At 41.5% G+C, this 15752-nt stretch overlaps 1 protein-coding gene across 2 annotated transcripts in view; it reads right to left on the reverse strand.

Annotated features, from left to right (window-relative positions):
• LOC136881035 (uncharacterized) overlaps positions 1–15752 on the reverse strand; it is a 156177-nt gene that overhangs the window by 34020 nt on the left and 106405 nt on the right. For both annotated transcript variants that reach the window (XM_067153634.2, XM_068229227.1), the window contains exon 3: positions 14322–14422. In XM_067153634.2, coding sequence (XP_067009735.2) covers positions 14322–14422 — 101 coding nt within the window. The remainder of the gene's footprint in view (positions 1–14321; positions 14423–15752) is intronic.

Raw genomic sequence — 15752 nt, forward strand, 5'->3', positions numbered from 1 at the left:
GATGTCCTTCCTGACGCCAACCCTACATGGAGGGATGCAATCACTATTGCGTGTTTCTGTGTTACTTGGTAGTGTTGTATGTTGTCTGAATATGACGAGGAGAGAGTTGGGACGGACACATACACCCAGTCCCCGAGCCAGAAGAATTAATCAGAAGCGATTAAAATCCCCGACCTGGCCGGGAATCGAACGCGGGATCCTTTGAACCGAAGGTCAGTACGCTGACTATTCGGCCAACTAGTCGGCAGGTCCCAAATTCTCTATTCCTGAGAATTTTTCTCGCTTTTTTCACGGTGAGAGAAGTGCTTCCATTATCGAATTGCAATGCAGTGCAGCAAAGGCGATATATAAATCAATCAATCACAACTTATTTGCATTTACGGCTGTCGTCCATGTGGTGGATTTCCTACCAATTGATTACTTATTTTTAAATTAATAATTTCAAAGAAGTTGAAAAATTATCGTAGATACCCCTTGGTAAATTATTCCAATCTCGAAATTTCCTTCCTGTAAACGAATATTTTCTCCAATTTCTCCTCTTGTATTTCTACTTTATCTTCATATTATGATCGTTCCGACTTTTAAAAGCTCCATTCAAGCTTATTTGTCCACTAATGTCATTCAACGCCATTTCTCCATTGACGGTCTGAACATACTGTTTAGCCGAGCAGCTCGACTCCTTGCTCCGAAATCTTCCCAATCTAAGTTTTGAAACATATTCTTAACGCTACTCTTTTATCGAAAATCACCCAGAAAAAGTCGTGTTGCTTTTCTTTGGTACTTTTCAGTTCTCCAATCAAGTAATCCTGGTAAGTATCCCATACTCTGGAACCATACGGTAATTAAGGCCTTACCAGTTAGTGTCATGCCCTCGCCTTTAGATGCTTACTACAACCCTTAAATGCCCTCATAAACGTATGAAGATACCTGTAACTTTAATTTACAACCCCATTAATGTGATTACCACAATAAAGATATTTCCTTATGAAGTACTTTTACCCCATGAGCACAGTAATTACATATGAAAGTACTTTCCCTCGTGATGAAACTTACAACCTGACCTTTCACTCCGTTTCTCAGCATACGGCTGTCCATCTCATAACAAAGTCGAGGTCTTTTTGCAGTCGCTCGCAATCCTGTTACTTATTTATTACTGGATATGGTATAACCTTATCTGTGGTTCCATATCTTTACTCACATCATTTACATATCCTAGGAAACAAAGATTCAGTATTACTATCTTATGAAATTCCCTTTCTTAATCATTACAAGATTAGATAATATTTCAGCTGCTCTACTTGTCTGAGTTCTCTTTTCCAGAAATGTAGCCACCCATTCGCTCAGTCTTTTGTCTAGCTGAATAGCCCTCATTTTCGTCAATAGTCTCCCACTATCTACCCTATCAAAAGCCTTGGATAGGTTAATGGCGATGCAGTTAATTTGATCTCCTGAATCTAAAATATCTGTTACATCTTGCCAGAGTCCTACAAGTTTAGCCTCACTGGAATAATTTTTCCTAAAACTCGAACTGCCTTCTATCAAACCAGTTAGTAATTTCGCAAACGTACCCAAGATAATCAGAAATAATGCTTTTCCCACCGGGTGAGTTGGCCGTGCAGTTGGGGCCGTGCAGCTGTGAGCTTGCATCCAGGAGAGAGTGAGTTCGGACCCCACTTTCGGCAGCCCTGAAGTTGGTTTTCCGTGGTTTCCCATTTTTCGTTGGAAGCGAGCTGCACCGTGGGGCACCATGAGAGGAAAGAGAGTATGAAATTAGCTCATGCAGAACCCGATCGAAAGCCTTTTCAAAATATAAGAAGACTAAATGGAATGTTTTTCTGACAGCAGGCGGGTGGCGTGGACCGCATCTGTTGCACCATAGTCCTTCACAAAGACATACAGGTTTGGTGAGATGGTAATGATGCTGTGTAGACAGGCATCAATGATACGCTAAAATGCTTTCAACGTACGGCAGAGGAGGCGTATAGATGGCTAGAGCCCTGAACGGACTCGGATATCCGTGGATTTATCCGCAGATATCCGCGAAGTTATTGTCTTAGCGGATACAAGCTGTATGCCAGTGCGGATAATTTTGCGATAATTTCTAAATAATGGTGTTTATTGATTTTCACTCAGGTATACTCTTACATTTGCTTGTAGTTAGGCGACCCTTGACATTGGTATGGGAGAATGGAAATATATAGAGCCTTGAGATCATAAAGCCGTAAATGTGACCTAAGCCTAACTGGCTTCTGCCCGCAATTAGTGGAATAAAGGAACAAAGGTCAATTCGTCAGTAGTTGCCGCAAGAAATGAAATGAAATGGCGTATGGCTTTTAGTGCCGGGAGTGTCCGAGGAGAAGTTCGGCTCACCGGATGCAGATCTTTTTTGATTTGACGCCCGTATGCGACCTGCGCGTCGTAATGAGGATGAAATGATGATGAAGACGACACATACACCCAGCCCCCGTGTCAGCAAAATTAACCAATTAAGGTTAAAATTCCCCACCCCGCCGGGAATCGAACCCGGGACTCCTGTGACCAAAAGCCATGGAACCGGACGTTGTCGCAAGAGAAAATCCCTCATAAACCTATAACTGCAGGGGTTCTGGTGCCAGGCGTCAGATGTCAGGTCTATTGTATTATGTTAATACATCTATCCGTTTCAATACCTTTGGCGTGTTATACTGTAGGTAAATATTGATAAAATTCGCGGATAACCATTCGCGGATGCGGGTGTGGATGGAGGAAGTGCGGATGCGGAGCGGATGCTGATGTTATTTTTGTATATTCGCACAGGGCTCTATAGATGGCATAGTTGCACAGTTGATGGCATCGCCTTTGCTGATGGGCAATGTGATTCTTGTTCTCGTTGCATTTTTTAAGACATCTGCTAGGAACTCCAGTCCACGCTGCCTTAACCTTTTTCCGACTTCGATAGGTCCTGTCGCCTGGCTTTGGATATATTACCATATCTAAAGTACTTAATTATTTACTGTCTGCATTAAGGCATTATACCAAATTATTGGAGAGTTGCTATAGTACAGAGGAAAGAATGATAAACATAAAGCGGATTGTTGGCCTTCTGACCCCAACTTGGCAGGTTCGATCCTGGCCCAGTCCGGTGGTATTTGAAGATGTTCAAATACGTCAGCCTCGTGTCGGTAGATTTACTGGCACGTAAAAGAACTCCTGAGGGACTAAATTCCGGCACCTCGGCGTCTCCGAAAACCGTACAAGAGTAGTTAGTGGGACGTAAAGCAAATAGCATTATTATTAAAGCGGATTGTTGCAGACCAGTCAGCCTGAAATGTGTTGCGTGTAAGCCCTGGAAAACTACATTTTTTTTTTTTTTACAATTTGCTTTACGTCGCACCGACACGGATAGGTCTTATGGCGATGGGGTAGGAAAAGCCTAGGAGTGGGAAGGAAGCGACCATGGCCTTAATTAAAGTACAGTCCTAACATTTGCCTGGTATGAAAATGGGAAACCACGGAAAACCATCTGCATGGCTCCCAACAGTGGGGTTCGAACCCATTTTCTTCCGAATGCAGGTTGATAGCTACGTGATCCAAACCGCGCAGCTACTTGCTCGGTGTTTACCTGCCTAACAACAAGAAGATTTATATGAGAATTTTATAGTCACTGGAATGCATTCGTTTTCCATATTATTTGGTACAAGAAATAATAATAATAATATTAATAACAATAATGTCATCAACACCGAATTGGAAAAGTGGCGCGATATATTTCGAGGAAGTCTCAAATTAGAAATTTTCGAAGTTGAAAAAAGTTAGTGCGTTTTCATCTCAATCGATCAACATGCTACCAGGACCTAAACATGCTTCATCTTGAGTCTCGAATTGCAGACACATCAATAACATCAATTTCAAACATTGTGGTAACCCTACTGTTACATGGATCAATAAGTAATGCACGTAAGTTTTTCTTATTGGAGGTTTGTTTATTTGCAACGGAGAATATCCTCCTCTGAGATGTAAGAGCCTGTATACCGCTCGGTACCATTCAGCTGGTTTCCATCTAAGCCACACCCGGACTTCACCTATGACTTCATCATTTGTGTCGTATCGCCTCCCACGGAGTGCATCTTTAAGGGAACCAAACAAATAAAAGTCAGATGGTGCAAGATCCGGGCTTTAGGGTGGACGAGGAAGGTTTGCGATTGCTTCATGGGTGTGCAGGCTTGTGTGTGGCCTTGCATTATCATGCTGAAGGAGGTTGTTGACATCATTATGGGGACGAACATGCAGAAATCGTCGCTGCAAATGTTCAGTTGTTCAATATAAACTTCTGAGGTTATTGTGTGATAGTAGGCAATGTGTCTATCAGAATCACTCTTTCAGAATCCCCAGAAGACTGCTTCCCGATTGAGGATCCTGACTTCATTTTCTTACGAAGATAATTTATGTTAGGCCTACGCCACTCCATGGACTGTCGTGAATCATGTTTCATCCCCTGCGACAATTTTGGATAAGAAACCATCATCAGTCTCATGATGTTCTCCTTTGATACTTATTGTCGTCAGTTAGGCACCTAGGAACTTTTGTTATTTTCTTTACGTCGCACCGACACACATAGGTTTTATGGCGACGATGGGATAGGAAAGGCCTAGGAATGGGAAGGAAGCGATCGTGGACTTAATTAAGGTGCAGCCCCAACATTTGCCTGGTGTGAAAATGGGAAACCACGGATTACCATATTCAGGGCTGCCAACAGTGGGGTTCGAACTCACTCTCTCCCGGATGCAAGCTCACAGCTGCGCGCCCCTAACCTAGGAACCTACTTGGAACAAACCTCTGAATAGCCTAAGTGGTGATACTACTACCAACAGAGATGTCAAATTGAGTAGCCACTTTGGTTGTTATTCGCCTATCGCCCCGAAATCTGCGCGTTGAACAGTCCGCGGTATCACAGCTGCATGCGGGTGTCTCGAACGTTGAAGATCTGACAGTCTCGCTGTAACGTTGATACTCTGCTTGTACGGTTCTTTTCCATGTAAAATTACTCATTTGATCAAACGAGTAACTTCAAGTAGTTGTGGTTAGTAACAGTATACTATGACGTTTGGAAGATGGTACAGTATGTGCAGTGAAGTGGCTATTGTCAAATGTGCTCATGGTTACGCTGCTCTGTGCATTGAACACTTCATCTTCATTTTGATACTGTCTGAAGATGGACGGAGACACGTCTCGTTTATATAACACTTGAGTGTACACTATGTAAGTAATTGCCATAATATAATTAATTTATGTCGGCTCATTTGCCGTCATTTTCAGCGTCGCGACCAAACATCATAGCATAATGTTACAAACCGCAACTATTTGAATTACTTGTTTGATCAAATGCGTAAGTTTACATGACAAGAGCCGTACACTCGTTTTCAGTGACTATATTTGAGCTTTTTTGCCAATCTTCAAGCAATTCGGAGTGTTCAGACACAAATACTTCCCTAGTCAGTGACGTAGCGTCCAGTCATCTCCATTTCTCCCTCCTGTTCTTGCACCTACATTTCTTTCTTTTCTCACGACTTAGTTCTTATAGTGTAGTGAACATCGGTAACATGCCTATTTATTCCCCCACATTAAGGTCCTCTAATCGAATAATTAGGCTACTTTACAATAATTATGAACAGTCGAGAATAAACAGCCGAAGCTGCAGAGATTACCCACTTGTTCTGCTGTATTTATCAAAGAATTCTCGTTTTCTTCGTTGAATGTATTAAAGGCATGTGTCCTCCATACTGAAAACAAGCTACGACGTGTTAGGACAACTTACACTGCCTCAATCCAATGATATAGACATTTAATAGCTTTGATTTCACCGACTAGAATTACCCTGCCGGTTAATGAAGTTTGTGCATTTTTTAAGATTGTGGTTCGAGATGTAGCACACCAGCACACCGTGTAGGGACCCACCCAAGGCTGCTGTCAAGTCCAATTAGCTTGCAACCGAGCCCCTGGGTCTTGGAAATGCATTTCTCTCTGATGAGATAAGACTTGATTGTACATAATTACATTTCAATGAAATGTAACATTTTATCTAATGGACCCTGGTTGTGATTGAAATCTGACACATACTTTGTTCGCCTTTCTCTTAACCACCGACTTGTTCGTTTTCATTTTATTGTTTTATTGTGTGACGTGTGTGAGTGTGTGTAAGTGCGTTAGTTCATTCATATGAAACAAGGTGTGGCTGATACCAATGATTTAGCAAAACATTCCCCACTGATTGACACAAGCCGCTTAAGTCGGTGCCTTTGTGTCTGCCGACTACTTGCCCAACTAGCACCTTAATGGCGTGAGCAAGTGACTCATTGAAGGCTAAGATGTTAACCCAACGGAAGTTCCGACCAGGCTTAATGCGGAATTTAAATTTCCTCCTTAGGACTATAGAACTAGACTGAAAAATAATTACAATTGTCCAGAAATCCAAAACCGTTCTAAAATATATTATAAAACCTACAACCTGTTTTCCAGTCTTTGACCGGGTCAGGAATGTAATGAATGAATCATATATAGGCTATTAGTACAATGGGGTCGCCACTCCCAGAGTGATTTATTAATGACAGATAGATGCTATAAAATGATAATGGAGAGTTTGCTGGAATGAAATATGACAGGGAAAACCGGAGTACCCGGAGAAAAACCTGTCGCGCCTCCGCTTTGTCCAGCACAGATCTCACATGGAGTGACCGGGATTTGAACCACGATATCCAGCGGTGAGAGGCCGACGCGCTGCCGTCTGAGCCACGGAGGCTCCCTTCTGAAATATAACACAGTTAAATTCAGTTATTCACTGTCATTAAAAAAATTACTTAGATAACAATAATGTCCGTTTCTGCGGTTGTTAGCAACAGTGTTAGTTTCCATGAAACAAAAATAAATATCGACATATTAAATAATAATAATAATAATAATAATAATAATAATAATAATAATAATAATAATAATAATAATAATAATAATACATCTTTGAAAATTCTTTTGATGCAGCGGCTAGCTCTCTTCTATGCTTTTTTCTACGTTCTCCTCTCGTCCACAGTAAGTGCTCTCACAATCCTAACATGAATACTTCTATAAAAATCTAACTTAGATCCACTACAGTAACTTTCTACTTGAACATTTAAAAGATACCTTATAACAAGTGTCCTGCAAAATAAAATAAAATACTTGAAATCTCAGAACTAGACGAATGTACCTTCATGATTTAGGTTTTACATTCATGTCGTCATTACCCCATGCAGGAAAGTTATTAGAAGCCTTCAATAATAATAATAATAATAATAATAATAATGATAATAATAATAATAATAATAATAATAATAATAATTGTACCGCGAGGGTACACCCGCCCCGTGCATTCAAATCAAACGCCTTGTGAACTGACATCTTACTCCTAAAACTTGAAACAACTAGTGCAAGAAGTTGGGACGTTGGTTAACAGATGTCACTACTAAAGTGATAGAGTAATGTGTTATTTTAAGGTTTCCTAAACTGACTGGATTTCTTTTGTTTTGTTGTGTATCACAGTTGTCAACACTTCGATCTCTTTCCGCCAAGTAACCAAGTAGAAATTTCGGGTATTTAATTTTCAACCAATCAGGGTTTTCTTGTACATATTTAATTAGCCAATAAAAAACTGGGGGTGTGTCGGACATTAGTCTAGATCTCTCTCGAACCTTCCTCTCGGGTATGAAAGCTGCCAATATTTCGAGCTACCGTGTCTTCTTGATCGTCGAGTGTACTGAGTGTGTGCTAATAGTGGAGGCCGGGGGCGGTTCGCCCTTCATCGAGCAGTTCAGCGCAATAAGGTAATGGCAGCCATGTACTAACTAGGTGATGGCCTTTGAAAGCTAACCCGAGGAGAAGGTTTCCTGTTCTTAAGAATATAACTTTAATTTCCAATCTTCTATAATGTAAACTTCATCTTCCAATGTAAATTTCAAAACCAGCCTAAAAGCACTTAGCTGAAATCCAGGAATAGAGAGTGCGACATCCTCTCGACTTCCCTATCAACTTGTATTTGAGGTGACTATATTTTGTAACCGTTTCCTTCTGTAGCCTTGTAACTTATTTTCTCCATGTAGTCACCTCAGTTGAATGGGATTAGCCCCTGTAACTTCGGGCCAGGAGCCCAAATAGGGTTTTATCTTTTGTGCAAATTTCAAGGAATGCAAATGTCTGCCTCCGCAGCATTTTGATTTTTGGGCCAGAAACTTTAACCTGTGTTTTTCTTTCCCAACAAGGTCCGGTAGATTGAGTATTCCATACTCCTGTAGAAAATTTTCTGTTAAGTGGTTTAACTGTTGAGTGTTGAAGACAGTGATGTCTGTTTGAACTAGTAAAGTGTAGGTTGTGCCTCGAGAGGCCTGATAGTGTAAATTTTAGTGAGCAAATATGCTCTGGCAGTAAAGGTGTAAGCTTTGGAGCGTAGCCTCCTAGAGCATAGAGGCTCTTTCCATTGTTGTAAAAGTGTTATTTATTTTAAAATTCTGTGAAAGGAAGTGGGAGACCTGTCTCCTTGACTCTTGTGTGTACGGAGCAATGGTGCTCCAGTAACCTTTGTTACTTCAAGCTCAGAGGTTCAATTAACAAATTTCGTTGATTTTGTTGGTACCCCAGTAATAATAATCATAATAATAATAATAATGTTATTGAATTTACGTCCCACTAACCATTCATACTGTTTTCGGAGACGCCTCTTCTATTAATGATTGTATTCATATGACAGTCCACTTTTGTGAGTATTAAAAGTGATTGAAAAAGTAAGCAAGCTTGTAGTTTTACGCGACTATTGATAATGTGGCCAGAACACCGTCACCTCCAGTTTTACGTGAAATCCTCACCACAGGGAAGTGACTTTTCATTTTAAATATCCCACATGCATTGGCTGGGATTCGAACAGCGGCCGACTTGGTGAGAAGCTAACGACTAAGCCACCCCTAAAATTATGAACTACCTATTAAATTTGAACGGAACAGTAAATAATACCGAGTGAGAGAAAGAAATAAAAGAATCGGTTCATGTGTTTGAATGTAATTCTCAATGAAATATCAAAACCAAGCTTTGGCTTGATAACTCACTCTTACATTCCTTGGTGGAATGCCAAATCATTCACTAGCCTCATAAAAATAGCAGTTTTATTGACGAGCTGTGCAGGGTTAATCTTTAAAAAGCACATCACAAGGCAATATTATTTCTGTAGAACGAGCTTCATTATAATTTGCCTAGTACATTCTGTTTCTAATTCAAATTCAAATAACGTACAATTGGCATGAACCTCAAGTGATCAGGACAGGTACAGTACGATTGGCATATCACCAAATGGAACAGCAGTGGGATGAAAATGTGTGGGAGATGTGTGTATACCGAGAAAAATATCTGACAGAAACCTATTTCTTCTTTGCAGAGAATACTTACACCAGATTCGGAATAATCTTGAGACGGCAGTATAAATCAATTTCGGTAACAACAAACATGTATGATGTACTGTAAGGTGGCATGAATTTCCGAATCCATAATTTGAAAGTTTGTTCAGCCAATTCCAGGTGTTGCTGGATGGAGTCTAGCTCATTTAGGATCTTATCCGGAGATTCATGGCGTGACACGTCATTTTTAGGCGAAAATTCTATTAGGATTCAAAGTTCGGCCATCCGCGAGCTGTTAAGCCAATGCAATAATCACGCCATCCGAGAGTTTATCAAATCTTCTGTAGCCAATTAAGAAGTTACAGCGAAATGAATAATGTGCTCATGAACGGAATGCTCTGCATTAATAACTAAAACTCTGACGTAAGTAAGATTGCAAAAAATACATATTTCAGAACCACATTTGAATTACGGAAAGATTCAAAGGTTCCAATTTATATTAGAAGATTAACACATTTCTGAGGTAGGTATGCATAATCAAAAACTGGGTTTTCCAACGTGTATACAAAGTAGAAAATCGTGCCCCGTTATCTTCGATCTGAATTGTATTAGATATGCGATATCTAGGGTCATTTCTTTTCCCTACCTTTCTTGATTCTTGCCTTCCATTACTCGTGACCGTCGTCCTTCCAGAGGTGGAAACTTCCCCTTTCATCTTCGGTTAATTTTAAATTAGGCTCATAATCTCGTTGATTAATAGGATTCTCACTCAGAATCCGTAGTAAATTTCCCTGACATTCCCTGACAAATTTTGGCAGACTCGCGCCAAGTTTTTCAGTGAAAATAAAGCCTTTCCTTTAAATCGGCCTCCATCGTCCCCATAGCCGTCATTGCGCTCTTTAATTCATTTATTAAACTTACAATAATATTATGATGATTATTATTTAAGAAAATACTATTCAGAAATAGTAGGCCTACAATAAACCGCAAATGAATTATTGTTTAAATAACGTAACACTCTCTTTTTGCTAGTGGTTTAACGTCAACGGTTTTCGGCGACAGAAGGATGGGTAAGGTACCATATGGCTGATAAAGCAGGCATGATGATCGGTGGAAAACGGTAAATAAAAATGTAAACAGACTCTGGGATGGGTTTAAAGAAATTGTTGAGGAATGCGAAAAGAGGTTTGTACCTTTAAGGGAAGTAAGGAATGGTAAAGACCCACCTTATTATAACAGAGAAGTAAAGAGACTAAGAAGGAGGTGCAGACTGGAAAGAAATAGAGTTAGAAATGGCTGTGGAAGTAAGGAGAAATTGTAAGAACTTACTAGGAAATTGAATCTAGCAAAGAAGGCAGCTAAGGATAACTTGATGGCAAGTATAATTGGCAGTCATACAAATTTTAGTGAAAAACGGAAGGGTATGTATAGGTATTTTAAGGCAGAAACAGGTTCCAAGAAGGACATTCCAGGAATAAGTAATGAACAAGGGGAGTGTGTATGTGAGGATCTTCAAAAGGCAGAAGTATTCAGTCAGCAGAATGTAAGGATTGTTGGTTACAAGGATAATGTCCATATAGAGGAGGAGACTAAGGCTAAAGAATTATTAAAATTTACATATGATAACAATGACATTTACAATAAGATAAAAAGTTGAAAACTAGAAAAGCGGCTGGAATCGATAAGATTACTGGGGATATGCTAAAGACAATGAGTTGGGATATAGTACAATATCTGAAGTATTTATTTGATTATTGTTTGGTCGAAGGAGCTATTCCAGATGAATGGAGAGTTGCTATAGTAGCCCCTGTGTATAAAGGAAAGGGTGATAGACGTAAAGCTGAAAATTACAGGCCAGTAAGTTTGACATGCATTGTATGTAAGCTTTGGGAAGGCATTCTTTCTGATTACATTAGACATGTTTGTGAAATTAATAACTGGTTCGATAGAAGGCAGTTCGGTTTTAGGAAAGGTTATTCCACTGTAGCTCAACTTGTGGGATTCCAGCAAGATATAGCAGATATCAAGGCAGTATTATCGGACCTTTGTTTTCTTATATGTATAAATGATATTAGTAAAGGAGTGGAATTAGAGGTAAGGTTTTTGCGGATCATGTTATTCTCTATAGAGTAATAAGTTACAAGATTGTGAGCAACTGCAAAATGACCTCGATAATGTTGTGAGATGGACAGTAGACAATGGTATGTTGATAAACGGGGTTAAATGTCAGGTTGTGAGTTTCACAAATAGGAAAAGTCCTCTCAGTTTTAATTACTGCGTTGATGGGGTGAAATTTCCTTTTGGGGATAATTGTAAGTATATATGTATTAATATAAGGAAAGATCTGCATTGGGGTAATCACATAAATGGGATTGTAAATAAATTTTTGATAACCCTGCGAACCTCGCGAGGCTGGAAGTGAGGTACGTCAAAGTCTGTTGTCCATTGTCTTTCGAAAGCCAAGGCTTTTCTGCGTATCTCACGGGTCCGTCGTTCGTCATCGTCATCGTCAGCTAAGTTGTGAGTTACCCATTGGCTTTCAATAGCATCCGCGAAAGCCTCAGCTTTATCATAGGGGGAGAACACCAGGCCGTGCCGGCCGTGAATGGCACGCCGGGGTTCCTGGGTTCGAGTCAGACCGCGAGTGATACGCCAAAAGTCGCGTTCTGTCTCTTGCTCTGAAATATGTCGGCAGAACTCCTCCCATCTTTCAAGCTTACGCTCCAGCAAGCGATTGCGGCCTTCTCGGGTTAGTTCCTGATATTTCGCCCGGTCAGCTGGGTCCCGGAATCGTTGCCATCGCTTCCTTTATCTATTTTTAATTTGGATCAAATCCTTAAGGAGATCCGGCGTAGTATCGTCCTCAGAGCCGGGGCCGTGCTGAGAGCGATTATTATTGTTATTGCTATTAATTTTGGCTGCTCGAATGATGTATTTCCGCGCGTTGCTGACCTTGTTATTAAGGTGAGCAATCGGACGGTCAACATCATTCTCGCTGGTGACCGGAAAGGTTTTCAGATTTTTATTGACATGCCACGTGAATTTGTGGTAGTCAAGATTTAATTTAGATATAGGAAGGACGGCTCGTCCAGGTAAGATTAAGGATGATAGGCTTATGATCTTAATTTAATTCATCAGGGACTAAGAAATCAATAGCCCTGTTGTAGTATTTGGTAACTGCGACATCTAAGACATCAGGTAAGCCACCCCCATTCGGATAAAAGGTAGGTTCCGAGGGGGCGTATACGCTGATGTCAGTATCTAGTGTGTGTTGCTGGAGTATTCTCCCCCTAGGATTTATAGTCCTGGAATTCCAGTCGGTGTGCTTGGAATTCAAGTCGCCTCCAATGATAGAGGGCGTATGGCTTGGATTATTAAGTAAAATATCTAGCTCCGCAACCTAACCTAACCTAACCAATAAACTTAGGGAAGAACAACATATTTTTATATTGAATTCTTCTTATTCTTCCACTGCTTCTGCATGTGCCATGTCCTTGCAGAACGTTGACGATGAGTAGCGTTATCTGCTGTTTGTTGCTAGCTGTTCTGAATATAGTAAGTTGCGTTACCCCAAATCACTGGCTCAAGTTGCCGAGCCAAAATGTTCTACCCTACTTAGTCCCGGACCATGTTTACCATTTATTTTCCCTTGGAGTATTACTTATGGAAGGTGGTGTTTACTGTTCCGCATCATATTACCAAAGTATGCTAGCTTCCTTCTCTTGATGGTACTGAGAATTTCTGGTTCTGTGTTCATACGGTGCAAAACTTCTATATTGGTGATTTTAACTGTCCAGGATATCTTCAGTATCCTTTGGTACGTCCACATTTCGAACTCCTGTAATCTATTGCACATGGTCTCAGTAATGAAATGGCATATGGCTTCTAGTGCCGGGAGGTGTCCGAGGACTTCGGCTCGCCAGGTTCTATTTACATACCCCAGTTTATTCGTGGTCAGTGTATTCAATGAAAAAAATGAAATGTCGTATGGCTTTTAGTGCCGGGATATCCCAGAACGGGTTCGGCTCGCCAGGTGCAAGTCTTTCTATTTGACGCCTGTAGGCGACCTGCGCGTCGTGATGAGGATGAAATGATGATGAAGACAACACATACACCCAGCCCCCGGGCCATTGGAATTAACCAATGAAGGTTAAAATCCCCGACCCGGCCGGGAATCGAACCCGGGACCCTCTGAACAGAAGGCCAGTACGCTGACCGTTCAGCCAACGAGTCGGACAGTGTATTCAATGATTTATAAAGATTGTGAGAGAACTTTAATTTTGTACGTTGATTCTTTCTTCTTCTTCTTAATCTGTTTACCCTCCAGGTTTGGTTTTTCCCTCGGACTCAGCGAGAGATCCCACCTCTACCGCCTCAAGGGCAGTGTCCTGGAACGTGAGACATTGGGTCGGGGATACAACTGAGGAGGATGACCAGTACCTCGCTCAGTCTGCCTCACCTGCTATGCTGAATAGGAGCATTGGTGGGGGATGAGAATATTGGAACGGATAGACAAGAAAGAGGGAAGGAAGCGTCCGTAGGACCATCCCGGCATTTGACTGGAGGAGAAGTGGGAAACCACGGAAAGCCACTTCCAGAATGGCTGAGGTGGAAATCGAACCCGCCTCTACTCAGTTGACCTCCCGAGGCTGAGTGAACCCCATTCCAGCCCTCGTACCAGTTTTCAAATTTCGCGGCAGAGCCGGGAATCGAACCCGGGCCTCCGGGGGTGGCAGCTAATCATACTAACCACTACATCACAGAGGCAGACTTGTGTCTTGATAGTGAAGACAAACAGTTGCCTTTAGCGTACTGCAATGGTTACGAGAAGGCATAAAAAAGCGATGTGGTATTTTTATCATGTACGCGTATTATTTAACATGCGTAAAACTTGTCAGCTATGTATCTCTTCACTGTAATTTGGTAGAAACTCACCTCTGGCTTTTCTTCTGTACCGGAGTGATTGCTGAGAACATTCATTCCACTTCGCCGGCAGCTTCTCCGGCAGTGACCCACGTCCACGGTATCAGGTAAACCTGAAACGTACAAACACGTAATATGTTCATTAAACATCTTACCTGCCAAGGAATATCATGTAATTTTTATCTAGCTACTGGCCCCAGCTTTGAATTTATGGTGAAGTACCTTATAAAATGTCCTTGTAAACGACAGTGTAACAGTCATTTTTCCTCGTAGTGGGTGTACGTAGCTCAAGGCCCTTCCAGGCTCACTGTTAACTCACTTCTTTCCACCTATGCCGTATTTAAACCACCTCGCTTATATCTTCTTACATGGATTAATTCTCTATGCAGTGACGGGTTTATTGTTTGTCTTTAGGATCCAGTGAATTTAATATTTATTCTCAAATTTGGTCTCCTTTTCCCCTTCAGTTCCAACGGCCGTAGCCGTGTTGAAACACTGGATCCCGTGAGATCTCCGAAGTTAAGCAACATTGGGCGTGGTCTATATGTGGATGCGTTGCCACGCACTGTTGGCGTGTGGGGGGGTGTAAGGGAATGGAGGAGGGGAAAGGAACTGGCCACCCTACCGAACGTAAACTCCGGCTCAGGCACACCTCAGCGGAGGTTCGGACCTGCCTTCGGGCAGAATCCACCCTTACCTTCCCCGTCAGTATACAGAAACTTAAACAATGAAATGTCTCCCTAAATACACAAATTTGCATTTTTTCAATACGGTTACCCCAAAGACTTTCCTGGTGTATTTCGAACACCCTTGGAGTACTACTTCGAAGGAGGATTAACAGAAAACTGTTATAATGAGAAATAAGGCCAACCTGCTTTCATCTAATGTGCATACTGCGAGAAATGTACATGCATAGACCATCATTTAATTGTTGTCTTACATGTTTTTGTCTCTGATCTGGCCGTCTAGTCGGGTCATAAAACTCTTGTTGTCGAGTGTCTGATGTCAGATTATTGATCATTCGTCTCAAATTGTCCCTTTGGTGCATAATTATTGATATGTTGTCTTCATCGACAGTGTGAGGTCTGATATTTCCAGTTGTAATAGCCCATGGCGGCTAAAATGAATATCCAAACCCCATAGCGCAACAGCCTGTAAAAGGCTCATGGCCTACCAAGCGACCACATTACAGTCCGAGGGCCTGCAGATCACGAGGTGACGTGTGGTAAGCACGACGAATCCTTTCGGCCATTATTCTTGGCTCTCTACTCCAGCTCCATGGCTAAATGGTTAGCGTGCTGACCTTTGGTCACAGGGGTCGCGGGTTCGATTCCGGCAGGATCGGGAATATTAACCATCATCGGTTAATTTCGCTGGCACAGGGGCTGGATGTATGTGTCGACCTCATCATCATTTCATCCTCATCACGACGCGCAGGTCACC

This window comes from Anabrus simplex, chromosome 9 (assembly GCF_040414725.1).
Source record: "Anabrus simplex isolate iqAnaSimp1 chromosome 9, ASM4041472v1, whole genome shotgun sequence".
NCBI classification, from domain to species: Eukaryota; Metazoa; Arthropoda; class Insecta; order Orthoptera; family Tettigoniidae; genus Anabrus; species Anabrus simplex.